Source organism: Saccopteryx leptura, chromosome 2 (genome assembly GCF_036850995.1).
Source record: "Saccopteryx leptura isolate mSacLep1 chromosome 2, mSacLep1_pri_phased_curated, whole genome shotgun sequence".
Classification (NCBI taxonomy): Eukaryota; Metazoa; Chordata; class Mammalia; order Chiroptera; family Emballonuridae; genus Saccopteryx; species Saccopteryx leptura.
Genome location: NC_089504.1, coordinates 324,498,015 through 324,525,513, shown reverse-complemented (window position 1 = coordinate 324,525,513; position 27,499 = coordinate 324,498,015). Strand labels below are relative to the sequence as shown.

The 27,499-nt window shown below is 38.3% G+C and overlaps 1 protein-coding gene across 6 annotated transcripts in view; it reads left to right on the top strand.

Annotated features, from left to right (window-relative positions):
• Nucleotides 1-27,499, top strand: part of BCAS3 (BCAS3 microtubule associated cell migration factor) — a 614,901-nt gene that overhangs the window by 248,549 nt on the left and 338,853 nt on the right. For 4 of the 6 annotated variants that reach the window (XM_066363164.1, XM_066363165.1, XM_066363168.1 and 1 more), the window contains exons 16-18: nucleotides 5,723-5,873; nucleotides 18,346-18,390; nucleotides 26,446-26,570. In XM_066363164.1, coding sequence (XP_066219261.1) covers nucleotides 5,723-5,873; nucleotides 18,346-18,390; nucleotides 26,446-26,570 — 321 coding nt within the window. The remainder of the gene's footprint in view (nucleotides 1-5,722; nucleotides 5,874-18,345; nucleotides 18,391-26,445; nucleotides 26,571-27,499) is intronic. The other 2 variants (XM_066363166.1, XM_066363167.1) reach the window with 1 other exon arrangement.

Genomic DNA, 27,499 nt, shown 5'->3' with positions numbered 1-27,499 from the left:
TTTCCTTTTATTTGGTGCAGATTTCACATTTCTATCGTCTTTTGTTGCTTTCCTGTGACTGGTCAAAAGTGCACAATGACTTTATGGACACACTGTAGTATATAAAGGATTTGGTATTGTCTGTGGTTTCAGGCATCCACTGGAGGTCTTGGATGAATACCCCTCAAATAAAGATTCCTCTATAACAGCAGTTCTCAATCTGTGAGTCGCGACCCCAGCGTGGTCGCCTAAAGCCATCGGAAAATACATAATGCATATCAGGTATTTACATTCTGAATCATAACTGTAGCAAAATTACAGTTATGAAGTAGCCACCAAAATTATTTTTTGGTTTGGGGTCACCGCAACATGAGGAACTGTATTGCAGGGTCACGGCATTAGAAAGGTTGAGAACCACTGCTCTATAAGGCAGTCACTGCCTCTGTTCTCTCTTTTTTTTTTTTTTTTTTGGTGACTGAGACAGAGGGACAGATAGGGACAGACAGGAAGGGGAGAGAGATGAGAAGCATTAATTTTTTGTTGCGGCACTTTAGTTGTTCATTGATTGCTTTCTCATATGTGTCTTGACAGGGGGGGGCTACAGCGGACTGAGTGACCCGTTGCTCAAGCCAGCGACCTTGGGCTCAAGCTGGTGAGCCTTGCTCAAACCACATGGGCCCACACTCAAGCTGGCGACCTTGGGGTGTCGAACCAGAGTCCTCCGGGTCCCAGTCCAACATTCTACCCATTGCTCCACCACTTGGTCAGGTGCCTCTGTTCTTATGAACAGGAAATCTACTCAACTTACTTTAATCTTTTAGATGTCCTGGATTTCAGGGGCTACATCATAAACAAACAGCAAGAGTAAAATCCTATTAAGACTTGAGTGATGCTTGACAATGCAGTAGCAGGTTGAGAGAGGGATAGGTCTGGAGTACCTTTTACGCTATTCTAAGGTTGCCCTTGATCCTGGTGAGCCAGGGAAAGATAAGTCATGGCTGATTAAACTACAAGATTTGGAACATCTCAGTGAATCACCTCATTTTTCTGGACCACTCATCCTATCTATAAAGTTCAATGATCTCAACATTTGTACTATCCCCTTGCTGAAGAATTTATCTAAGTTTTTACTCCTCTACCTCAGTTGAAAGGTTTCTCTCAATCTGTTATCATTTTATCTTCCCACTGCTCTTGATTTTATCTTCTCTAGTTAGATTCTTTAGTATCATGCAAATGTGTGGCATCCCTGAGCTCTTCATGTTATCCTTCCCATTAAGGATATTTCTTCTCTCCTACTCTTGTTCATATTTTGCCCATCTTTGAAGTATAGGTTATGTTCCATCTGCTCCATAATCTCTTCTCCAAATAATTGATTCCATGTGTACTTATCTTTAGTACTAAGCAATTAGATCTTAATTATTCCTGATTCATGCATATTAGACTGTAAGCTTCGTGACAGTAGTCCTCAAAGCATGTAATCTTGGGCTAAGGCACTTAGCAGGTATTTGACTACTAGTTATGAAATGTTTGTGTTATACACAGTCCTTATATTTAATTAGCTTGTGACATACTTAATGTTGTGGTCTAATTTCAAATCTAAATTAATATTACTGTAGTTCTCTAATGGTGAATCATGAAACTATTTACCATCTATATTGGTCTTAAGAGTATCATAATAATAAATCACATTGAATTACTTAACTATAAAAGTTTTTGTTATCCCTTCATGAATATCAAATACAGTAATGGAATTCTACTCTTCATAGTACCTATAAGGTTCAGTGTTGTGTAATTGTGTAATTTATTAAATGGCCGAAATCATCTTGTGTATATTCTGAATGCTGTCTCTTACTATCTTTTAATAGATGTGGGTTGCTTCAATTAACTTTAATGACAATTCTGAATTGGAAATTGGAGAGATAGATAAATATTTGTGTGAATTTCTTCCTCCTCATTTTGCTAAAGAGACATTTATAAGTGTTTAACTTGATAATTCCATAGATTTGTGTCCAAGAAAGAAGACACATTTGGTTAAGCCATTATTCTATTAATAATTCTGAAAACACCTTCATGTTCTAATGATTTTTTTTTATTTTTTTATTTTTTTTTTTGTCAGAGACAGGGAGAGTTAGAGAGAGGGACAGATAGGGACAGACAGACAGGAAGGAAGAGAGATGAGAAACATCAATTCTTTGTTGTGGTTCCTTAGTTGTTCATTGATTGCTTTCTCATATGTGCCTTGACTGGGGGGACCCAGCAGGCTGAATGACCCCTTGCTCGAGTCAGCGACCTTGGACTCAAGCTGGTGAGCCTTGCTCAAACCAAATGAGCCCGCACTCAAGCTGGCGACCTTGTGGTCTCGAACCTGGGCCCTCCATATCCCAGTCCGATGCTCTATCCACTGCGCCACTGCCTGGTCAGGCCTAATGATTTTTTAAAAAGAGACTCTTACTTTTCTACTACTTCTGAAGGTATCGTTAGATACTGTGTGGTAGTTCACCAGCTATACTGAATTCATTCTATACTGCTCACAAAAATTAGGGGATATTCCAAAATGAATATGAAACTATAAAATATCCCTTAATTTTTGTGAGCAGTATATTTTAAGAGTAAATATCTCTCAAGATTTCTTATAGTAATGATATATTAGAATTTTGGGAGGAAGTTTCATTTTTTTAAAAAATATGTTTGTCTCCTTAAATTAGTTTTAAAACTGTATGTAAGGCCCTGGCCGGTTGGCTCAGTGGTAGAGCGTCGGCCTGGCGTGTGGAGGTCCCGGGTTCAATTCCCGGCCAGGGCACACAGGAGAGGCGCCCATCTGCTTCTCCACCCCTCCCCCTCTCCTTCCTCTCTGTCTCTCTCTTCCCCTCCCACAGCGAGGCTCCATTGGAGCAAGGATGGCCCGGGCGCTGGGGATAGCTTCTTGGCCTCTGCCCCAGGCGCTAGAGTGGCTCTGGTCAAGGCAAGAGCGAAGCCCCGGAGGGGCGGAGCGTTGCCCCCTGGTGGGCGTGCCGGGTGGATCCCGGTCGGGCGCATGCAGGAGTCTGACTGTCTCTCCCCGTTTCCAGCTTCAGAAAAATACAAAAAAAAAACAAAAAAACTGTATGTATTTACTGTTACTGTTATTTATGACATACTATTTTTATTACTGACCTTATAACTAGTACAGATACTTTTTATGAAAAATCAAGAACAGTGATTTAAATATAACATTGAGTCATTAAGGTGTTTTCTGTATGGAAGAGTTGTTGGATTATAAACATTGAACTCATTAAAAAATTCTTTTAGATTTTTATTTTATTTTGCTGAGAGACAGGGAGGCAGAGAGACAGACTCCTGCATGTGCCCCCGGGCAAGCCCCTGACCTTGCGATGCTCTGCCCATCTGGGGCCGCTGCCCCCTTGCTCGGCAACTGAGCTATTTTCATGCCTGAGGCGAGGCCATGGAGCCATCCATCCTCAGTGCCCAGAGCCAACTTTGCTTGAATCATTTGAGCCATGTCTGTGGGAGGGGAGGGGTGGGGAGGGAGAGAAGGAGTAGAGGGAGAGGTGGAGAAGCAGATGGTCGCTTCTCCTGCGTGCCCTGACCAGGTATGGAATCCAGGACTTCCACATGCCAGGCTTATGCTTTACCTGTGAGCCAACCAGCCAGGGCCTTAGATATTTTATTTATTGATTTTAGAGAGACAGGAAGGGGAAAAGAGAGAGAGAAGCTGATATTGTTCCACTTATTTATACATTTCTTGGTTGTTTCTTGTATGTACCCTAACCAAGGATCAAACCTGTGACCTTGGTGTTGAGACAGTGCTCCAACTGAGCTACCCAGCCACTTTGGACTTATTTTTATACCATGGAAAAGGTGATTAATTTTTTTTATAAAGTTTCTGTGTAAGTGCATGAATTATAAGAGTAGCTATAAAACTACAGTAAATAAGAAAATGTGGTATTGATGAAAGAATAGATACATAGATCAGTGAAACAGAATCCAGGAACAGATTCACATTTACTGCTCACAAAAATTAGGGGATATTTTATCACTTCATATTCATTTTGAAATTATCCCCTAATTTTTGTGAGCAATATATACAGTTATCTGGGCAAGTGATTTTTGACAAAAGTGAAAAGGCAATTCAATGGAGAAAGAATAATAATTTTTTTTTTTTTTTTTTGTATTTTTCTGAAGCTGGAAACGGGGAGAGACAGTGAGACAGACTCCCGCATGCGCCTGACTGGGATCCACCCGGCATGCCCACCAGAGGCGACGCTCTGCCCACCAGGGGGCGATGCTCTGCCCCTCCGGGGGGGTCGCTCTGTTGCTACCAGAGCCACTCTAGCGCCTGGGGCAGAGGCCAAGGAGCCATCCCCAGCGCCCGGGCCATCTTTGCTCCAATGGAGCCTCGCTGAGGGAGGGGAAGAGAGAGACAGAGAGGAAGGAGAGGGGGAGGGGTGGAGAAGCAGATGGGCGCTTCTCCTGTGTGCCCTGGCTGGGAATCGAACCCGGGACTTCTGCACGCCAGGCCGACGCTCTACCACTGAGCCAACCGGCCAGGGCCGAAAGAATAATCTTTTAACACATGGTGATGAGACAAGTGGACATGTTTCAAAGCAGTGAACCTCAACTCATACCTCACTCCATGTAAAAAAAATTAACTCAAAATGAATTGGTCTGCTCTTGCCACTTCTATTCAGTATTGTACTGGAAGTTGTAGCAAGGACTATTAGGCAATAAAAGTAGAAGGTATCTGGCCTGGAAAGGAAGAAGCAAAACTCTCTTCTTTGAGGATGACATGATTATCTATAGAGAAAATCCCAAGAAATCAACAAGAAACCAGTAGAGCTGAGTAACAAGATTGTAGGATACAACTTCAGTGTACAAAAATTAATTTGTATTTCTTTGCATTAGGAAAGAGCGGTCTGAAAAGAGAAATTAAGAGGACAGTTCTGAAAATAAAATATATAGTTCTGGCCTTGCCAGGTAGCTCTGTTGGTTAGAACGTTGTCCTGATACGCCAAGGTTGCAGGTCTGATACCTGGTCAGGGTACATAGAAGAATCATAAGTGGATCAACAAATTGATGTTTCTCTTGCTCTCTCTTTCTAAAAAGTCAATCAATAATAAAAAAAAAATTAATGATTTTTAAAAAAGAAGGCAGTCTGTTTCTATCTTGTGCCTCCCAAAATAATTAATTAAAATAGGAATAAATTTAACCAAGGAAGTGTGTTCCTCCATCCCCAAAGATTAAGGTCTCTATTTATAATCATGTCACAGTGGTGTAACCCAGGGGTCAGGAACCTTTTTGGCTGAGAGAGCCATGAACGCCACATATTTTAAAATGTAATTCTGTGAGAGCCATACAACGACCTGTGTATGTTACGCATTATCCAATAAAAATTTGTCCAGGAGGACAGCTGTGATTGGCTCCAGCCACCTGCAACCATGAACATGAGCGGTAGGAAATGAATGGATTGTAATACATGAGAATGTTTTATATTTTTAACGTTATTATTTTTTTTATTAAAGATTTGTCTGCGAGCCAGATGCAGCCATCAAAAGAGCCACATCTGGCTCACGAGCCATAGGTTCCAGAGCCCTGGTGTAACCTGTACTCTTTTTTTTCCATATAATCATGATTCTTTTACAATCAGTTCTGCCTCTGATAACTTAAATGAATAGCGGAGTTAGTGCAAACCCTTTGAGAAAAGGAAACTTCCCTTGGTGATGTTTTCTTTATTTTCTTTTTGTAGGGAAACTAAACAGCCAAGATTCCTACAATAATTTTGCCAACAACAATCCTGGCAATCCTCGGCTCTCTCCTCTCCCCAGCTTGATGGTGTTGACGCCTCTTGCACAAATCAAACAGCCAATGACATTGGGGACCATCACGAAACGAACAGGGTAAGGCTTCAGGCTTGACACTTTTTAAACAGCTGTTTTAGAGGATTGAATACATAAAGATAAAACATACTTTTTGTTTGGGTGGTTTTGATTATATTCCCAGCCGATATGAGACTTAATGGCAGCAGATTAAATACAAAGTGTAGAACATCCTTACACACAGCCATGTATACACACATTCACAGAAAAACAAAGCAGTGACAAGTTGTGAAAATGAGTATTGGCTAATAAAATCCAGACCTATCTACTTAGTCTCTACTTGCTGCCCTGTGGCTTTGTCTGAAAGTACAGTTTCATTTTCTTGTTTTTGTGGGCATGATTTGGTTTTATAACAGCTCTCAGATTTTGATGCAAACACTAAGAAGAGAACTTTAGATGACAACCAAGTTTCTAATACTTTATAAAAATTATCTGTATTGTGGTATCATTTACATATAATCATCTGTCATTAGTGTCAGGACAATGTGATATTATGGGTGGTTTTCAAAAGCTAGAGTCTTAAGATTTGGGCTTTACTCAAGGTTGGTCATTAACATCCTCAACAACTGAATGATTCACTTCAATTCATATGTGTGCATATTTTAGCTATTTAACAATTTTAAAAAGTCCTACCTGTTACAAGTACAAAATTATCATTTCTTTGATTCCTAAGAATAAGGGGCTGTGTCTAAGATTTCATCAGATATTCCATTGTGTAATAACTTTGAAGTTCCATTTGTATCAGAAAACAATTATGACAATAGGCAAATTACCTATTTTCAACAATAAACAATTCTGAGGTTTAGCCAAATTTGAAATGGAAAAACTATCTAAAATTCTATATTTAGCTAGTTAGGAGGAAACCCTATCTTGACTTCAAATAGTCTTCAAGGATTTCCAGCAAAAGGAATAGCTTGATTATTTGGCTGTCTTAAAACATATTTGCAGAGGTCAGTTTTGTTAGAAGAAATACTCATTCTCAGGAACAAGGCCTTTGAGCTCCAGATTTTACCATAACACTGAAATTGACTCTCTCCCTACTGGAGTGGTTTTGTATAAAAAATGATCTTATTGCTAGATGCAGAAATAAAGCTGAGTGTGTTGCATATTAAGGAAAAATATAGGAAACGTAGGTCCCAAATCAGCATTATCTAAATTCTACTTAGGAGTTTTTGTATATCATTCCTGAATCTAAGTGGAAGAATACTCACAATTGTTGTTATTGAATTTAATTTTAGTTGTGTTTCTAGTGTTTTGATTGTTGTTTTTAAAAGTTAAATGCCATGCTATTTTGTAATGCAAAGAGTTAGCTCTCTTTCAAATACGCTTCCCCATAGTGACTGAAATTATATTTGTGAAATCATATAATGTTAGAATTTATTTTAAAATACTTGTATGGGAATAAAAAGTGAGTATTTTTGTATATACAGTATTTGAAATTTTACATAATAGATAAAATCTAACTCGTTTGCACTCTCTCTAGGTAAAACTAGGAATCATCCACTGTTTTCCTATGCTACTATATTTTATAAACTTAAATTCTCTTTTCTTTTTTTTACTTTTTTTTTTTTTTTTTTTGTATTTTTCTGAAGCTGGAAATGGGGAGAGACAGTCAGACAGACTCCCGCATGCACCCGACCGGGATCCACCTGGCACGCCCACCAGGGGCGACGCTCTGCCCACCAGGGGTCGATGCACTGCCCCTGGGGGGGGGTCACTCTGTTGCGACCAGAGCCACTGTAGCGCCTGGGGCAGAGGCCAAGGAGCCATCCCCAGCTCCCGGGCCATCTTTGCTCCAATGGAGCCTTGGCTACGGGAGGGGAAGAGAGAGACAGAGAGACAGGAGGGGGGGTAGAGAAGCAAATGGGCGCTTCTCCTATGTTCCCTGGCCGGGAATCGAACCCGGGTCCCCCGCATGCCAGGCTGACGCTCTACCGCTGAGCCAACCAGCCAGGGCCTCTTTTCTTTTTTTTATTTTAATATTTAAAAATTTTCAATTACAGTTGACATTCAACATTATATTAGTTTCAAGTATAGCGCAGAGTAGTTACACATTTATATAACTTATGAAATGATCGCCCTGTTAAGTCTGGTATCCTTAAACTTGGTCACTATACCAAGATTTTTAGAGCATGTTTATTACACTCTCTTGTATTATAGATGTTTTATTAATTAATTATTAATTAATTAAATAATGCAAATTTAATTATATGCTTTGAAATTAATATTCAAGATACATGTGTTATATTATTTATTAGACTTCTTTTATCTCAATTATGAAACTATTTTATTTTTGCCAAGTTTTGAATTCTTTTTAGCATGTCCTGACTGAAGTGTTTAGAAAGCATACTTCTTCCACAATAAGTACTTATTTTCAATTTTTTTTTTTTTTTTTTTTTTTTTTTTTTGCATTTTTCTGAAGCTGGAAACAGGGAGAGACAGTCAGACAGACTCCCGCATGCGCCCGACCGGGATCCACCCGGCACGCCCACCATGGGGCAACACTCTGCCCACCAGGGGGCGATGCTCTGCCCATCCTGGGCGTCGCCATGTTGCGACCAGAGCCACTCAAGCTCCTGAGGCAGAGGCCACAGAGCCATCCCCAGCGCCCGGGCCATCTTTTCTCCAATGGAGCCTTGGCTGCAGGAGGGGAAGAGAGAGACAGAGAGGAAGGCGCGGCGGAGGGGTGGAGAAGCAAATGGGCGTCTCTCCTGTGTGCCCTGGCCAGGAATCGAACCTGGGTCCTCCGCACGCTAGGCCGACGCTCTACCGCTGAGCCAACGGGCCAGGGCCTATTTTCAAATTTTTTAAATTTCAACATAGATTCAGGCTTTACAAAGTTATAAGACCAATAAAATTATTTTCTCAATACCCAGATTTCCCAAATGTTAACAGTTTAACATATTTGCCTTATTATTCACATTCTCACTCACATACTCACACACACACCATGTTTTTTCTACATTGTTTCAGAACAATTTGTATATTTAGTAGCCCATTATTTTTACACATTTCAATATGTAGTTTCTAAAGTCAAGGATATTCTCTTACAAAATCATAGTACATTATCAAAAGAAGAGATTGTTGAACTCATTTGGTTAGCTGTTTTTAGATAGCTGTCTGTATTGAGTTCTTGACTTGCAGCAGAGCCTCAGTGTCCCACAGCCCTCTCTCCTGCTATTTTCTCCCCTTCCCCACCTCCCTGTTCTTTCTCCACCTCTCCTCCTGCTATTCTTTTTCTTCCTATTAACACAGATTACAGTGACCTGTAAATGTTTCAATAATAGTATTCATAATTTGGCTTTTGTTAGATTACAAGAGTTAATACCCCTAAGTCACTTGCTGAAGGGTTTATTGATTATATTCAAAATTGCTATTGTGACTTTACTAATAATTCTTTTACTATAATTCACCCAAACTTTTGAACATAGAATTTTCAGAATAGAATTTGTGGTTTTATGATTTTAACATTTAGCATTTGCATGGAAATACATGCATTTGCCTTACCAAAAGTAAAATTTGTTTTGCAAGAACAAAATCATTCCCTGAATTTTCATTTTTGACATATGTAGAGATTTGAAGCAAATCCCAGACATTTTATATTATTATATTCCATCCCATTAGATTTGAAAGGCTCTATTTATTTTATTTTTACTTCTAAAATTTTTACTATGACCAGTTCTCAAGAATGCACTTTGAGGCCCTGGCCGGTTGACTCAGTGGTAGAGTGTCAGCCTGGCATGCAGGAGTCCCGGGTACGATTCCCGGCCAGGGCACACAGGAGAAGCGCCCATCTGCTTCTCCACCCCTCCCCTCTCCTTCCTGTCTCTCTCTTCCCCTCCCGCAGCCGAGGCTCCATCGGAGCAAAGTTGGCCCGGGCGCTTTGGATGGCTCCTTGGCCTCTGGCCCAGGCGATAGAGTGGCTCTGGTTGCAACAGAGCAATGCCCCGGAGGGGCAGAGCATCACCCCCCTGGTGGGCATGCCGGGTGGATCCCGGTCGGGCACATGCAGGAGTCTGTCTGCCTCCCTGTTTCCAGCTTCAGAAAAATACAAAAAGGAAAAAAAAAAAAAGAATGCACTTTGATAATTTGCATTATTTTCATTAAATTTTATTATACTTACTGAGAATTTTGATTGCCACATTAAGATCATCAAGGTGAAAAGCAAATGGGCTTTTCATTTTCCAGGTCTCTTTTTATTCTGGAAGTTCTAATTTACTCTTAACTTTGCTTCTGTAAATGACTTTCCTAGCATTTAAAAAATAAAATTAATAAAAATATTTGATATGGATGACATAGAAAGAGATCACAGCGCTCTCATTTATAGACATGTAAGTTCTAATTTTTTGGTAACATTCAATATATCCTTAGGTTAGATCAACATTTATTTGTTCATGTCCTAGACATTTTTCTGAAGGCATAAATGAGCATAAGAGGTTGTATTTCTAGCACAGAGATTTCTTTTATATATGTATGTATGTATCTATCTATCTATTTTATTTAGAAATTAAATTTAATGGGGTAACACTGATCAGTAAGAGTACATAGGTTTCAGGTGAACATCTCTATAGTATTTGAACTGTTGATTGTGTTATGTGCCCATCACGCAAAGTCAAACCATTTTCGGTCACTGTATATTTGTCCCCTTTTACTCCCCTCGCTCAGACCCCTCCCCCTGGTAACCACTTCACTTTTATCCATGAGTCTCAGTTTTATGTCCCATCTATGTGGGATATATATTTGTCCCTCTTTACCTCCCCTGCTCCACTAGCACAGAGTTTTCTCAGGGTTGCCTGGGATCTTATATTTAAATAACCAAATTGAGATGGCAACCTCAACTCAAACCTTCAGGGGATAAACCATGTACTTACCATATTTCACATCTGCTCTCTTATTTTTGGAAATATATATCTCTGAAAACTTGTGCAGTGTCAAGGACCATCTGTCTCACTGCAAGACTTGCATGAGGCCAGTAGAACTACAAATGGCGAAAGACAGATGTATTTACACCTTTGTGCTCTGTACCTTGAAGCAGCACTTGGAGGAAAATAAGGCCTGTTTTGGCAACAGCTGCTGCTTAACCCTATGACAGTGTACACTGATGAAGGCAGAAGTGCTAGAAATCATTTGTTTCAACAATCACTCATTCAAATAGAATCCATTTTCATCCAGTCTGAGATTGAAGCCCTCCATCATGTTTTTATCACATGTAAATAAGAATAGTTCTCCTTATCTATTAAAAGTGAAGCCAGGTGCTAAAGGATTGCTCCTTGTTTGGGAATGTTAAAATTTTTGTACTAGGGATTTATTAAACAGCAGTTCCTAGACATTTGGCTGAATTAATGGATCAAGTAAATGATAAATTTTTTAATGCTTCCTGTGTAAAGGTTTGCAAAATAATTTTTTATCAGTATACTTAATTTTATGTTTATTTAAATCTAAAATTATTAATATATACACATCACTTTATGGGCACAAAGCAGAAAATAGTACATTTTATTTTATCTTATTTTATTATTATTTTTTTTTGTATTTTTCTGAAGCTGGAAACGGGGAGAGACAGTCAGACAGACTCCTGCATGCGCCCGACCGGGATCCACCCGGCACGCCCACCAGGGGCAACGCTCTGCCCCTCCGGGACGTCGCTCTGCCGCGACCAGAGCCACTCTAGTGCCTGGGGCAGAGGACAAGGAGCCATCCCCAGTGCCCGGGCCATCTTTGCTCCAATGGAGCCTTGGCTGCGGGAGGGGAAGAGAGAGACAGAGAGGAAGGAGGGGGGTGGGGGTGGAGAAGCAAATGGGCGCTTCTCCTATGTGCCCTGGCCGGAAATCGAACCCGGGTCCCCCGCATGCCAGGCCAACACTCTACCGCTGAGCCAACCAGCCAGGGCCGAAAATAGTACATTTTTAAAAAGATATCTGAGAGCCTGACCAGGCGGTGGCGCAGTGGATAGAGCATTGAACTGGGATGCCGAGGACCCAGGTTTGAGACCCCGAGGTCGCCAGCTTGAGCGAGGGCTCATCTGGTTTGAGTAAAAAGCTCACCAGCTTGGACCCAGGGTCACTGCCTCAAGCAAGGGGTTACTCGGTCTGCTGAAGGCCCGCAGTCAAGGCATATATGAGAAGCAATCAATGAACAACTAAGGTGTTGCAATGCGCAACAAAAAACTAATGATTGATGCTTCTCATCTCTCTGTTCCTGTCTGTCCCTGTCTATCCCCCTCTCTGACTCTCTGTCTCTGTAAAAATTAAAAAAAAAAAAAGATATCAGAGTATAATTTCATGGGAATAAAAAAGACAGATAATTGGAAACAAACTTACTTCCTTGCTCTTAACTAGCTGACCAGTTTTAGTGACAAGCACATGAGATGATTAGTTGTTTTTGTGGATTTCCTTCCCCTTAAGTGGAGTAGCTTCTTGCCCCATCCCCCACCCCATGTTTGTATTGATTCATTTGTCTATGCGTAGTTGGAAGCAGGTATTAGGAGCTGTGGGCCCGACCCTGTAGAAGCAGGTTATATCATATAATGAAAGAAAATGGACTTTGGAGTCTGAAGTCCTGGCTCCTCTCATCTCAGTTCTGCCACCCATTGCCAGTGTGTCATAGGTCAGTTTCTTCATCTGAAAAATAAAAATTTATAGGTATAGTAATCTTTTAGTCTTACAGTGTATGAGTTCCAATCGTGTACTTGATCCCATGACCTGATTTCTAAGCCTCAGTCACTGTTGAGCCCTAGGCCAGGGCTGAGCAAGAGCTCCATTTAGAAAATGTAGATGATTGTTCTTATGGAAATAGCAACATTTAATAGCATGTATTTGATTATCTCTAGTTGAAATTTGTAGACCCAATCTGCCATTAGATTTGCCACTTGTGAAGGTGAGTAAATGGCATTGAAGGCCTATTCCTTCTTCTAATTCAACTAGACAGGTTGGCCTGAGCCCCAAACCTTATCAGGGGTCTCAAACTCAACTCAGCATGTGGGCCGCAGAGCAAGATCACATCCGTTCGGCGGGCCACACTAGGTCTACAAAAGGCAACTGTTATGCAACACTTTTCTTTTTTTTTTTTTTTTTTTTCATTTTTCTGAAGCTGGAAACAGGGAGAGACAGTCAGACAGACTCCCGCATGCGCCCGACCGGGATCCACCCGGCACGCCCACCAGGGGGCGACGCTCTGCCCACCAGGGGGCGATGCTCTGCCCATCCTGGGCGTCGCCATGTTGCGACCAGAGCCACTCTAGCGCCTGGGGCAGAGGCCACAGAGCCATCCCCAGCACCCGGGCCATCTTTGCTCCAATGGAGCCTCGGCTGCGGGAGGGGAAGAGAGAGACAGAGAGGAAAGCGCGGCGGAGGGGTGGAGAAGCAAATGGGCGCTTCTCCTATGTGCCCTGGCCGGGAATCGAACCCGGGTCCTCCGCACGCTAGGCCGACGCTCTACCGCTGAGCCAACCGGCCAGGGCTGCAACACTTTTCTCACTGCAGTTGAAAACAAAAAAAAATCAGTACAACAAGCACAATCGTACATGCAGTTTACTCAGTGTCACAAAACGACCAGAAACTGTAGTTCGCATCACAACTGCTGTTAACTAAGCTAATATCTAGCTAGGATGCTAGAGAAATGAAAAATACAAGTAGGCCCCTAGGCTTACTGAATTTTATCCAAAATATTTTGAACTTCGTGGATTAGTCTGCGGGCTGCACAAAATTGTTCGGCGGGCCGCACGTGGCCCACGGGCCGTGAGTTTGAGACCCCTGTTATAATAGGTCAAGTTCTGAGAATTAATTGGGAAAGATTTGGAGAAAGACTTACTAGGTATAGTAACACACGATAATTCTTCATCTCCCAGCCCTGTCTACTCTAGGTATTAGTTTTTGATAGCTAAGCTATACATGTTTGGTTCTAGATACAGACTTATGAATAATATATTTCCTTTCACTAGAATGGACATGGATACGTCTATCTGTGCAATATACTTACCATCATTTCCAATGTTTGTGATAAGTCATTAGAGTACTTAAACCACACCATAGTTTGTTCTGTTTTACCATAAATCTATAAATTTGGTGGGGGAGATAAATTATATTGTATACTGTATTAGACGTCAGAAATAAGTTCCTACAGAAATTTGACAATCTATGGCTAGTCTAGACTCTTTCCTGCCACATTTGCCGGGATTTGAACATTGTCTAATGTTTTTCTAATGACAATCTCGATTTTGTTATTTAAATTTGCTTGCTAAATATATCTTGAATTAGACAGCTTACCTGCCTGTTTCAACTTCAGTTTTCCCTACAGATCAATAATTTTGAGAGCCAACAGTGCCGTAGGTCTCTTTAAAAGGGTACAGTGAAAAGTAATGACAAATTAAAAATAACACTTGAAAATGACATGGCGACTAACTCGTATGCCTGTGAGTCCATTTCAGTTGCTCCTTAGCAGGGGCCTGCAGAATGGAGCTGTCTTTGGGGCTCCTGGAATATACTGTTAGAGAGTGTGGCCTTACATCATGTCATGTAGCTTTTCTCCTACTTTTTCTCTCTTCAGAACATTAAATATTTATAAATACTCATTCTGATGTCTCATTTCTCATAGGATATGATCAGTTGTAAAACTGGACTTTCAGAGTATGCTTATAGAATATTTTCTTAAACTCCAACTCTTTCTTAAACCCAGCAAATGACTGAACCTGATCGTTACTAATACATTTTTAGTACTAAAGTCAGGTTATAGAGGATTTTACCATATTCGAAACAATTCTAGTTTTCCTTTACTTGCATTTAAGAAATCTTCACATCTGCCTTGTTTTCTGCTAGTAAGACCAAAACTTTTGTGGTATTGTGTGGCGTTCAACAAAATGCATCTGAGTTTCAAGTCTTATGTAGCATTAATACAGTAAAAAACACAGTTCTTTCCTGTCTTCTGATACTCTGCAGAAGAAACTCTTTGAGAACCAATGGTCAGGTTGTTCATCTCTGGACAATAAATATCTTTAATAAATATATATTCCTTGATATTTAGTCCGTTGGCCAGTCCTCATGTTTCTTTATCAGAATTCAGCTTTAAAGGAGATATTCAGCCTGGCCAGGCGGTGGCGGAGTAGATAGAGCATCAGACTGGGATGCAGAGTACCCAGGTTCAAGACCCCGAGGTCGCCAGCTTGAGCGCGGGCTCATCTGGTTTGAGCAAAGCTCACCATCTTGGACCCAAGGTTGCTGGCTCGAGCAAGGGGTTACTTGGTCTGCTGTAGCCCCATAGTCAAGGCACATATGAGAAAGCAATCAATGAACAACTAAGGTGTCGCAAGGAAAAACTAATGATTGATGCTTCTTTCTCATCTCTCTCCGTTCCTGTATGTCTGTCTCTGTCCCTCTCTCTGTCTCTGTAAAAATAAATAAATAATAAAAGGAGATATTCATGACAAAGTGAGTAGGTTTTATATGACAGGATTATTAGATGGCTGAAACTTAATACTGTTTGGAACACACATATTCTTAATATCTGACTATGATCATTTGAGTTGCGTATGTTAATGCAGACAATTTTTATTGGACATAGACTCCCACTCTCATACTCTTTACTTCCTTCTAATCACCCCCATATAAAACTACAACCATGGGATTTGGGAGAGGGAGGAGAAAGTCATAGGTAAAGACAGCTGGATCATGGAGTTGTCCTTTGTGACTTTATATTTTCATTCTTTCGCTATTGAAGAAAGATGAAGCAGGCACATTTCAAAAGAACAGCTGACATCACCCCTAAAAGGCTGTAATTACGTCAGTCCCTCTAATTCCTCGGAGTTTGTGGCTCTTCTTTTACTTGTGCGTGGCCGAGGTCCCGTTTGTAGGGGTGGGTAAGACGTGGGTGAGTATAGATTGGGAACATGCCAAGTGTACAATTCTAAAGCAGGTTCTCACCCTGTTTCCCCAGCCCTCTGATTTTTCCTTGAGCTGTGTTACCCACTTGATCCTTACTTGATCGAAGAAGGAGAATGTTAAAAACTCACAAAACTGGGTTATGTTGTGAACAGTGGAAACCATACTGTTTTTAAACTTAACAATGCTGCCTGTTTACTGCAATGTCTGGAGAGTTAACTGAATTTTGGGATTGTGGGGAAGGACATGGCTATAGAAATCTTATTGTTGATAATACACAACTACTGCCTGGAAAGGAATTTAGGAGATTTTTTTTAAAGCTTGAGTTTAATTTGTTTGGCTAATATGTGTTTCCTTTTTATATACAAGGAAACCTAAGCCCGGAAAAGGGTATTTACTGGCTCTACACATGGGGAATATCAGCCTGTCTTTTGAAATGTAGAAACTTTAAGGTTTTGTTTCATTTTTGTTTGAGTAGTTGTTTTTTTTTTTTTTTTTGTGGGGGGGTCATAGAGAAGCCCTTTAATTCATAAAGAACCTAAGATAAAACTTTCAAATTTTTTACTATGAATGAGCTGTAGTCTGATATTTGGAATGTGATGGTAACCTATCCAGCATTGATACAATGTATACTATGAAGTAACTTAAGTGTAGATAGTTCAGATCCCATCCTCCTGTCAGAATCATTTCAACTATTAGGTTATTTCAGGTGTTCTGCAGCATTAAGAAACTTAAAAGATGTTGGGTACTGTGAGCCAGCAATAACCTCATCACTTGGGAGGTATTTGTAAGTTTGTGGAAACATACTGAACCTTGCATTTTCTGATCATTTCTGCATGGCATCACTGCATTATTTACAAACTGGAGTTTTCATGTGGTCTCAGTTATTTGAATCGGTGTTTGTCAAGGCGCAGGGTGACCTGCAGTAGCATTTTGTTTTTGAAGTAATTAGTGAATCATGAAGTCAGAAAAGGGAACTTTGATATTTTTTTCCCCATTAGTGAAATAGAATAGAATAGAATGCAGTTTTGCGACTGGTTCTGCAGACACAGGCTGTAGTATTACCTAGGTGCTTGCTAGAAATATAGAGTCTCAGGCTCCACGCAGACCTGCCCTGTTAGAAAATGCATTAATCTTCATTAGAACTAAATCCTAACATGAATGTATACAAAATATTGAAATAGAAGACATTCATTAAATTGTTTCAATTTTTGTTGTTTCAGTTTGTGTGTTTTTATGTACACCCCAGCTAACACCTGAAAATATATTTCTGTGGGTCACAGTCAAAAAAATATCTGAAATCCACTGTTTTACATGTGAATGATGACACTGTATCTCTAGTTGTGGTCTTGCCATTCGCTGTGAGAGTTCCTTGCTTTGCATTGGCATCATCTGTAAAGCTTTCTTCCTTCCTTCCCTCCCTTCCTCCCTCCCTCCTCCCTCCCTCCATTCCTCCTCCTTCCTCCCTCCCTCCCTCCCTTCTTCCCTTCCTTCCTTTTTTTCAATATTTCAGTTCTTCCACCTCACTCTTCTTTTTGGCATTTCTTATTCCTCTCTTCCCTTCTGCTACCTTCTGTGCTTCAGTCCTTAGAGTTGGATCTAATGTTGTGAAAACATTATCCTCAAGTTCCAGTTCGTAGTCAATTATACTCAATTCACTGAGAGAGTAATGCTAATTAGCTGGATTTGTGAACCGTCCTTAGCACCAAAGTTGAAGAAGAAACTGTCCCAGTTTGCCAGTGTGCTTTCCTTCTCAGTTTGTTATGTGTTCTTTCCAAATGTCAGATGCTACAGCAACATTTTGTTCTGGATATAATTAAATCATTCAGACTGTGTGGACAAATATGCATAGCATGTCTTAAATACTGCGAATGGAGTATTAAGAAATATGTGTAACATTGACTTCTGATTTTTATATCCCCAGTTGTATTTAAAACAAGCAATTGTGGTTTTAGTCTACTGATTCCAGCCTACCCCAATGGAGTCCGGGTAGAGGAAGCTAATCTCTTATGTCACTTTTTAAGAGAAAGGCCAGTTTCCTGGAATGAAGTTTATAAAATAAGTCCTACTACTTGTATTTAGTGTTTGTTCCTTTGACCAGTATTATGCAGTTCAACTTACTAGAAATTGTTAGAAGTGCTTAGAAATATGCACTTCCTTTCTGTGGCTCTGAGACTGCAGCCGTGAGCAGCAGACAGTGCCGGTACAATTTTTATTGAGTTACCCTTACTTAGCTAGCTTTAAGCACTTGGTGTCACACAACCACACATCTGTTGCACCGATCCCACTCTTTTCTCCATCTGATTATTTCATTTAACTTGTACTGTGCTTTAAAGAGCCTCAAAAGTGAAATTTGTCTTATTTTACTTAGGAACCCTACAGGGTTGTTTCAGAAAAGAAGGAGAAAGAGAACATTTTGAAATTTCTAACCCTATGAAAATTAAGGGATTTGTTACTACACGTCATTTTTATTAGTTATACCAGGCTTATTAGTATCTATGAGTACTAATTTTTTTCAGTTATTTTATCCATGCCCTATAACAGTATGATAGACGTGTATTTGTTAATGTTAAATGAGCTTTCCTCTAATTTTTTGTGCATTTTCCCCCTTTTCCATGAAGGCCTTATCTGTTTGGAGCGGGGTGTTTTTCCATAAAAGCTCCATGGTGAGTCCCAGTTCAGTCCCGCATGCCTAATTCATTTGTTGTACTCTCAGAAAATAACTGTTGTGTACTGTGGTTTTCGATTGCATGGCCTGATCACAGATAGATGCACCGGAGAACTGAATATTTCGTAGATTAGACACGAATGGTGATATTTAGGCTTTAAAAGAGCAGTTTTCTTGGGTTTACTTCATTTCTTAAAGTCCAATTTTAAAAAGTACAGATTAATTTAACGAAAAAGAAACTAGAAGAGTTCTCTCATATTGCTAGTATATAGGACAGGGCTAACACTCAAATTTAAAGCTTTGAGTAGCATAGTGACAGGAGCTCCCTACATATCATGATGAACATTGGAAGACACGATTAATTTTGAACTATAAATATACTTAAAGTATACTAAATATAACCTATAAATTTTTACTGCGTTTTATTTGGTACCAAAGGAACAAGAGTCACTTCTGTTTTGAATACTTTCAGTGTTTAAGTAGCTATAAGATGAGGAAATTTGTGTTTTATAGAAAAACTCCTAAATAATTTATTATTTTTGTTAATAGAACCTACTCTCCATAACTCATTTATTTCGAAAACTGCTTAAATAACAATGCATAAACTATCATTTTGTCTGTGTAAGAGAGGATGAACATTGAACAGCAACAGAATCTTTTTAGTACTTTTCTGTAAAGCTGTATAGTGGAATGCATTTAGAATCTGGTATAGTGTGTCTAACACAATGGCTAAAAGGGCTCCAGAATCAGACTACCTAGATCTTAAATCTCAACTCACACTCTTTCTGCCTATATGATGCGGGGCAATTTTCTAAAACCTTTCTCTTTTTTAGTTTCCTTATTTGTTAATTGAGTTACATGTAGCAACTACCTCATAGATTCATTGTGAGGATTAAATGAACTGACAATATAAATTGCTTAGTACAAATAAGAGCTCAATAAATGTTAGCTGCTAATATTATTTCTTTTTATTTAAAGGAATAATACCATTTTTTTGCTTTTAAGAGGAAGTGAGGCAAAGGAAGTTTTGGGCAATGTAAATTATCAATTTTATAGATTTACTCAGAATACTTAAAGGAGTTCTGCATATTCATATGTTTAGTTCTCATAATTACTACTGGGAATTATTTATACTGTCTCGTTATACTGAAAAAAAATCTTGCAATATTTTTTTTCTCTTGTTGGACTAAAAGAAGCTTAAATACTGCTTGAAGGTACAGTATAATTAGACACAAACTAATTTCAGTGTTCATACGCCACAGGAACATCTGAAAATTTTATTATTATATAAGAATAGGGTGACAAACATCATAAAAATTTTCTTCGTGAAATGTAGCATCAAAATTAAGACGCAGATTGTGAAACTATTCTAAACAAATTCAGGGCACAAATGAATAAAAATGCCATGAAACTCCATCTTTCTTTTTAACCAGATTTCTTTAAAAAGCAAATAAGATACATGAATCTTACCTAGGAACTTACAGTGAGCAGTCAATTTTTAAATGCCCGATTCAACATATGATGAAATTTCTTTGTAGACTAAATGTAGAATTAAATTCCACCTTAAGATAAATGTCCTAAAAGTACAAAGAAAAGAATTTTAGCATGTTAATAATGAGTGAAGTTTTAGCGTAGAAGTAGAGATAGACTAACAAATGTTGTCTGTTAAATAAGAAAAGTCCATTCCTTCAACAGCTTATGTGCTCCTCAAATTTAAGCAAAAGCACTTGTCAACCAGAAATGATTTGAGGTTGAAACAAGATTAAAAGAGCCAGATTAAAGAAAGGGATATATGAAATATAGTAGACTTTTAAATCATTGCCTGTCTTTTAGAAGACTGCTTTGTGGTTTGTTTGATGCCATCGTTAGCTCACAAGAAACTCGTTTTTAGTCACTTATGCTAGCCTAAAAGATCCTCCTTTAAAATAAGTTCCTTTACTAGTGGTGCATGTTTTTCCCATTAAGATCTTAATGAAACCTCAAATTAAGGCAGCAAAATGAATATAAATTTGACAACTTCCATGTTGTTTATAAGAGCTTCTTTGTTTTAACAGTTTTTGCTATTTTTCCGTGACATTTAACTTTCAAGTTGAGGATGTTTTATTTACTGTTCTGAAATAAAACATTATGCTAAATAAATATGTTTATAGTACTTCCAGTTGTAGGGTAATATTTGTATTTTGGAAGAGTATGAAATTGTTGCAGTACCTCTCAAAATGTCACATAAATTTCATACAAAATTTTATTACTTTCAAGTTGCACCTTTTATATTTAAATAAGATTTTGCTTTTTGGTAGATGACAATTTATACTAATTTTTTCATGCTTTGATAAACTAGTTTAATTGTTTAAATTCATGCAGTTTCAGACAAATCAGTTTGAAATAATGTATTTTCCTTTGATAACAAAATAAACTTGTTCAAAAGTTGATTTCGTAGGCCATCATCTAGATTTTAGCTATTTTGTACATTCCAAGGATTATGTATCTTTTAGGATATTTGAGTTTGAATGACTGTATAAAATAAACTAGTCACACATGATATACCTTTTTAATGCAGACATTTTATGTTTAATAATCATTGTGAATTTTTAAAAAAATGAATTTTGTTTTCAATATTGTGCACAAGTAACAAGAATTTTTTGAGCTCCTAATGTGCAAGTAGGATTTGTGTTTAAGCTAGTACTGTTTTGAATTGCTAATCAAAAGAAAAATATATACATAACAATGTAGACCAAAGATAGTCCATTTGAATATCTCCTTTACACATAATCTGTCTGAATTATACAAGGTTAATATTAAAGAATTAAATAAAACTTATGTCAAATTATATTTAAAATTTTAATTAGCAATGTCTGAGAGTATTCATTTGATCTCTATAAATAGTTTAAACAATCTTGTTTTTTTTTGAGAATATTAAAAAATATTTTTTCATTATTTTTGGAAGGAAAGATTTATATGGAGAAGAGAATCTTTTATCTGCAAAGTTTACATAAACCTTAGGTCTTTAAGAACAATTTGTAATAGAATAATTTTAGATATATTATTAATATATTTATTTAAAATACTTTCAGTTTACCTCTTAGTTCTTAGTTTAGAAAAATAAAGTTGAAAGTGAGAGAAAACTTCTAAATTCCTTTTCAAAGCTTAGTCACAGTGAGGACTATAAAGAAAATTATTTCTTTAACACAGACATCATACCGCTTTTAATTCTTGTGCCAGTGTTGTGTCTAGCATTTAAACTGGTCTATTGACTGCACCCTTATGTTTTAGTAAAGAAAAGAAACGGTGCTTCTATCTCCGTTCAGCTCTTTTCTTGTTTGTGTCCGTCTAAACAAGGCTTTCACGCCATCCGCAGATACACCAGTCATATCCTAGTCTGTAGAGCATAGTAAAATTATCCATATGAGCATCATTTTTTTATAATTTTAAAGCAAATATCAATAGAATTTTGCTGGGGTTTTTTTCCCCTCATTGCAGTAATGTTGAAGGAAAAAAACAGGAAAGAGAAATGTTAATCTGACTGGATTACATAATACAGTAAAAGCCAATGGATAACTTCAGTAGTCCTTGTAAATAGTTTTAAAGATGTCTAATGTTAGTTAATGTCCCCAGAACTTATGATAGTACTAAAAACAACTCTCATACTGTGGCTCGATGGTTAAGTCTCCCAGAAGAAATGACAAAAAAAGTGTTTATTTTCCGGGTTGTAATTTAGCACCTTATTTGTTTTGTTTCTTTGTATGCTTCTTTTACTTTTGATTATATTGTTATCTTGTGTCAAGTGTAGTAAATCCATTGTGTTACAATCATTATTTTGTCTGATATGGTAAAAGTTGAATTCATTCCATTTTTCTTTTATGTTTTGCTCACAGCTAAGCCAAATATTTCTTTTTATTTTTGAATGTGAGGTCATTTATAAAGGGCTCCGGGGGGTAAAGTGCATGGTTCTCAGGAGAAAGGAGTCCATCAACACTATCAGTGTGCTTGTTCTCGTTTATAACTGTAATCAGCACAATTGGATTTCTGGACACCCATGACATTGAAATTTTATTTTTTATGTCATATTAATTAAATAAGTTAACAAATAAATGAGAGAGAGCCTCCAAACATCCATAGGTATTCTTTTTAAAACTGCAAGTGTTTGTGATGGGATTTATGAAGTCCCTTTCACAGGATAAAGGGAGATGTTGAGAGGAAGAAAGAAAAAGAAAAGGCTAGCACTGGAACGCTTTCCTAATTGGTTGGGCCACCGGTCTACAGGTGAACACGGTTTACAAAGCTAGCTCTTTTTACTTTTTTATCTTGCACTTGTGTATCATTTTCCAGTGTTTTATCTTTCTGCTAACAAAAAGTTATTTTGCAATAGAATATTCTGGGGCATTGTGGAAAAGTTTAATTCTACTTGCACCCCACCTTCCTCGTCTTGGTCTTTTTAAAATTTAGGATAAGGGGTAAATTGAGTCAGTGTTAAATTTCTCCATTTGGGCACATTACATAGAAAACAGTTTATTAATAGTAATTTTTAAATTATTTCTCTATTTTTCTGGAAGTTTTATATATACACACATATCTTGGTGTTCTGTTTTGCTTAAATGTCATAGTCATTCCAAATGTAGATTAATAAAAATAACTTATTATGAATATGTTTATCAAATACACTTCATACCTAACATGTAGTACTGTGTCATATATGAAGTAGCAAGTTATTTTCAGAGATAAAAACTCCTTTTAGTACTTATTAAACACTTTTAATAAACTTTTTTACTAATGTGATTTATTAAGGCCCTATCTGAGGAAAAAGAAGAAATTATGAAGTATAGGGATAAAAATGATCATTACATAATTTTAAGCATATTTTATGATAAATTACTTATTCTCTGCAGGAGATAATGAGTTTGTGTAAAATGATTACTGTTGTTGATGTTTTTTCGTTGTGTGTTCAGAAGCCGAGTTACATACAACATTAAAGATTTGTGAGAGATTTTAGCTTTTGACATTGGCTGACTAGACTGTAAGCTAATAACCATACAGAGTATTTTTTGCATGACCAAAGAGTAAACTGGTGTCTTATCGTATTTCTGCTCTTGTTACGGTATAAAGGTTGCTGTTCGGCCCAAGTAGCGACTATTTTTAAGTCTGTGTAAGATGCATACTGTAGATCCACCATAGTCTCTCTTAAGAAGTGTCATGCTCACTTGTTTTCTATCTTGTTGCATGATTTAAAAAGCAAAAATAATATTCACTAGTTTGCAAAGAGTTTTGAATTCTGTCTTGTGAAGCTTATTTGTGTACACTGTAGTCATGTTGATTCCTGATGGGGATTCTAGTAAAACTATAGTTACGCAATTGGAAGCACCTTTCAAAAAATTCTGCATATGTGTTTATTTCTCTCCCTCTCTCCAACCTTCCCAAACTCTTAAGGGTTAAAAATGACCCATAGAACTTAAAAGATGCTAGTTATAGGAAGTTCAGTGATAGAAATAAAGACTCTGAAGGATAGTTTACATTCTAGTCTAGTACAACATAGAGCATTGTGTCCAGAAGGCATAATCCTGATGCCAGTTCTCTGGACACGTGCACGTTGTGCAGGTGGAGGGGACTCTTCTGTTGGCAGGTTATTGCAGCTATGCAAAGGTTACTGCACTTGTGTCAGATACAACAAGAGGGAAGTGAAACTGTTTGTAAAACCAGATTCGTTTCATAGCAGAAACTTCTTTTGTGTGTTTGTATGTGAGACAGAGAGAGAGAGAGAGAGAGGGACAGATAGAGACAGACTGGGAGAGATATGAGAAGCATCAATTCTTCGTTGCAGCTCCTTAGTTGTTCATTGATTGCTTCCTCATATGTGCCTTGACCAGGGGGCTAGAGCAGAGCGAGTGACCCCTTGCTCAAGTCAGCGACCATGGGGGCGTGTTTATGATCCCATGCTGAAGCCAGCCACCCTGCGCTCAAACTGGTGAGCCTGTGCTTCAGCCCGATGAGCCCACGCTCAAGCTGGATGAGCCCACACTCAATCTGGAGACCTCAGGGTTTTGAACTTGGGTCCTCTGCATCCCAGTCCAATGCCCTCTCTACTGCGCCACCACCTGGTCAGGCCTTCAACAGAAACTTTTTAAAAAACTGTCTTTGATACTTGTCAGTGGAAGTCAGACTATGACTGGTATTAGATGTGATCTTTATGGAGAATAATATGAAGTGCTTAAAAGATTTTTATTGATGGAAAGAAAAGACCTTTCCATATATGGCAATGTGCATTACCATGGATTTGGTAGCAAGGGAGAGTCCAACAGGACCAATCCCAGTGGCCTCTGATCCAGACTTTTTGCTTTCCCTAGCAGGAAGATGTCAAAACAGAAGGCTTAGAAAGTAAAGTATATGAGAGACTATTTCAGGTGTCATGAGGACCTGTAAACTGAGATTACTGAAGCAAGGTCTAATTTTTAAAAATTAGGTGTGCTATCGAAGGGAGAGTTAACACTGCTGGGGAAATGCCGCCCTTAGATTTTATGCTCTTTACCTAATTCTGTATCTCTTAGACCTAGGCCATGCATTGGAATGTCCTGGAGGGCTCCTTAAAAGACCACAAATTGTTAGACCCCACCCTCAGAATTTTTTGAGTCAGTCGGTCTGAGCTTTGGCATGATGAATATTTGCATGTGAAGTAGTTCCGAAGTGGCCCCTGGCCTAGTAGCTCAGGTGATTAGAGCATCATCCCAATATGCTTAGGTTGCAAGTTTGCTATCAGGCGAGGGCTTGTACAAGAGTCGATCAAGGAATGCCCAAATAAGTGGAAAAGCAAATCAGTGTCTCTTTCTCTCTCTCCCCTCTTCCTCCTCCCAGCTCTAAAGTAAAATAAAACGAAATAAAATAGTTACAAGGTGAAACTGCTTACCAGGGACCACACTTTGAGAACAAATATATTAATCCTTAAATTAACCCCATGTGGTAGACATTACCGTTTTTATTTTACATACTAGTAGTCTGAGCCCTGAAAGGCTAAATAGCATAACCAAAAGTCACACAGGTAATAAAGTTGTAGTGTTGAGGTTCAGATTCAGGTTTCTTTCTGACTCTAAAAACCAATCTTTCTCCATCCAACCATACTTTATTAAAAGATAAAGAGATAAAGGATAGTGAGCAAAACAAGGTAGAAATAATGTTACTTGACATTGGAGACTGACTAGCAGAGCAGGAACATCAGAGCTCTGTTATTCTTGTGCCCCAACTGGGCTGTGATCTTAACCAATGTACAAGTCAGGCTATTTTCTGGCCTATGAATTAGAGAAAACAATACCATCCTTGATCTAACGTGGTTGGCAGAATTGCTAATGAGCTTTGGGGAAGCCTTTGACAAATCAGAAGAGAAGGGAAATACAGGATTTGAAAGAAGATGAAAGGTTGGTATTAGAAGTTGGTATAAAAGCCGATTTGGGGAAAACAAAGAGGAAAGCGAGTGTTTTTAATGGTAGTTATGTGAAGTAGCAGCAATTACTTAACTGTGTCCTCAAACATATGAAAAACAGAACAACAAAAGAAGGCACATGCATTTCGCATTACATCATTAGATCCCCACCCGTTGTCCGACTGCATGGTGCTATAGTGGAGAGCATTTTCAGGGTTTCATCCTGTCTCACCTCATTATTTTCATTCATGCTGTCTCCATTTATCTGAATTGTCAATCCCAAATCTTATATAGCAAAATGAAGTGGTAAACTATTTTATTATCATGAGATATTAATGCTGGTTCTGTTGTTCCACTTTGAAATCTCCGGGGAATTGTTATCCCTGTGAAAAGAAGTGCCTTGGATTTTGCCAGCACATATTCCGAAAAGAAGTTAATATATGTTGGTCTTATAAGTTGCTCTTCTGATAATGCTCTGGAACTTGAAGTTTACTTTTACTGTGTAACACAGCCTCACACTACCAGTTGTTAAGAAAAATGCATGTTCACACTGGAGGGTTTGAATATTTAGGGGAGAATTTTAAGGAAAATATGTCATCTCAATACTGTGAGTTCATTACGGTAATTTTTTCATATCATTTTATTTTTAAGCAAAGTTAAACCACCTCCACAAATTTCACCCAGCAAGTCGATGGGCGGAGAATTTTGCGTGGCTGCAACATTTGGGACATCCAGATCATGGTTTGCAAATAATGCAGGTCTGAAAAGAGAAAAGGGTGCGTATTTTTACTAAAGATTAAACTGGCCATTTGTAATTATGTTTCTTGTGGAAGATTCATAGCTGTTCTCCTTAAATAATGTTAAACCCAATATTTTAAAAACCAGTTTTTCTATTCAATAAGCATGTCTCTCCTCAATGACGCAAGCCTAATCAAGAAGAAAGGCTATCCTCTCACTTTAAACGTTAAATAAATTGCCTATTGAGTTTTTTTGTTTTGGTTTGTTGACAATTTACATGTGTTTTCGATGCTGTCAATCCCATAGCATTATATGTATCTTTTACATTTAAATTTTTTTTCCATTGATTTGAGAGAGAGAGAAGCATCAACTTCCACTTAGTTGTTCCATTTAGTTGTGCACTCATTAGTTGCTTCTAGTATATGCCCTGACCTTGGATGGAACCTGTGACCTGTGGCAGGAATGATGCTCTTGTCTGCTGAGTCACCCAGCCAGGGCAGTAGCTTTGACATTTTTGACAAGCTAATTTCACACCTTCTCTGAGGTGTGGAGAGGAAAACCGTATCTCTATTTTAGACATAAAATACTTGAGATTAGTGAATTAAATATCTTAGCTAAAAGCACTAGTAGTAAGTGATTTTATCAGAGTTTGAAACCTGGTTTTCTAATGTTAAATCTTGACTTTAAAAAATTCAGCAATAGCCCTGGCCAGGAAGCTCAGTTGGTTGGAGTATTGTTCCGATATGTCAAAGTTGTTGTGGGTTCAATCTCTGGTCAGGGCACGTACAAGAATCAACCAATGAATGCATAAATGAGTAGAGCAACAAATCAATGTTTTTCTCTCAACTCAATTAATAAATGAAAATAATTTAAAATAAAATAAAAAGTTCAACAACTTTTCCATGTTATAAATTAAAAGTAATAAACGGGCTGCCACTCAGAAATAAGGGTCATCTTTTTTTTTCTT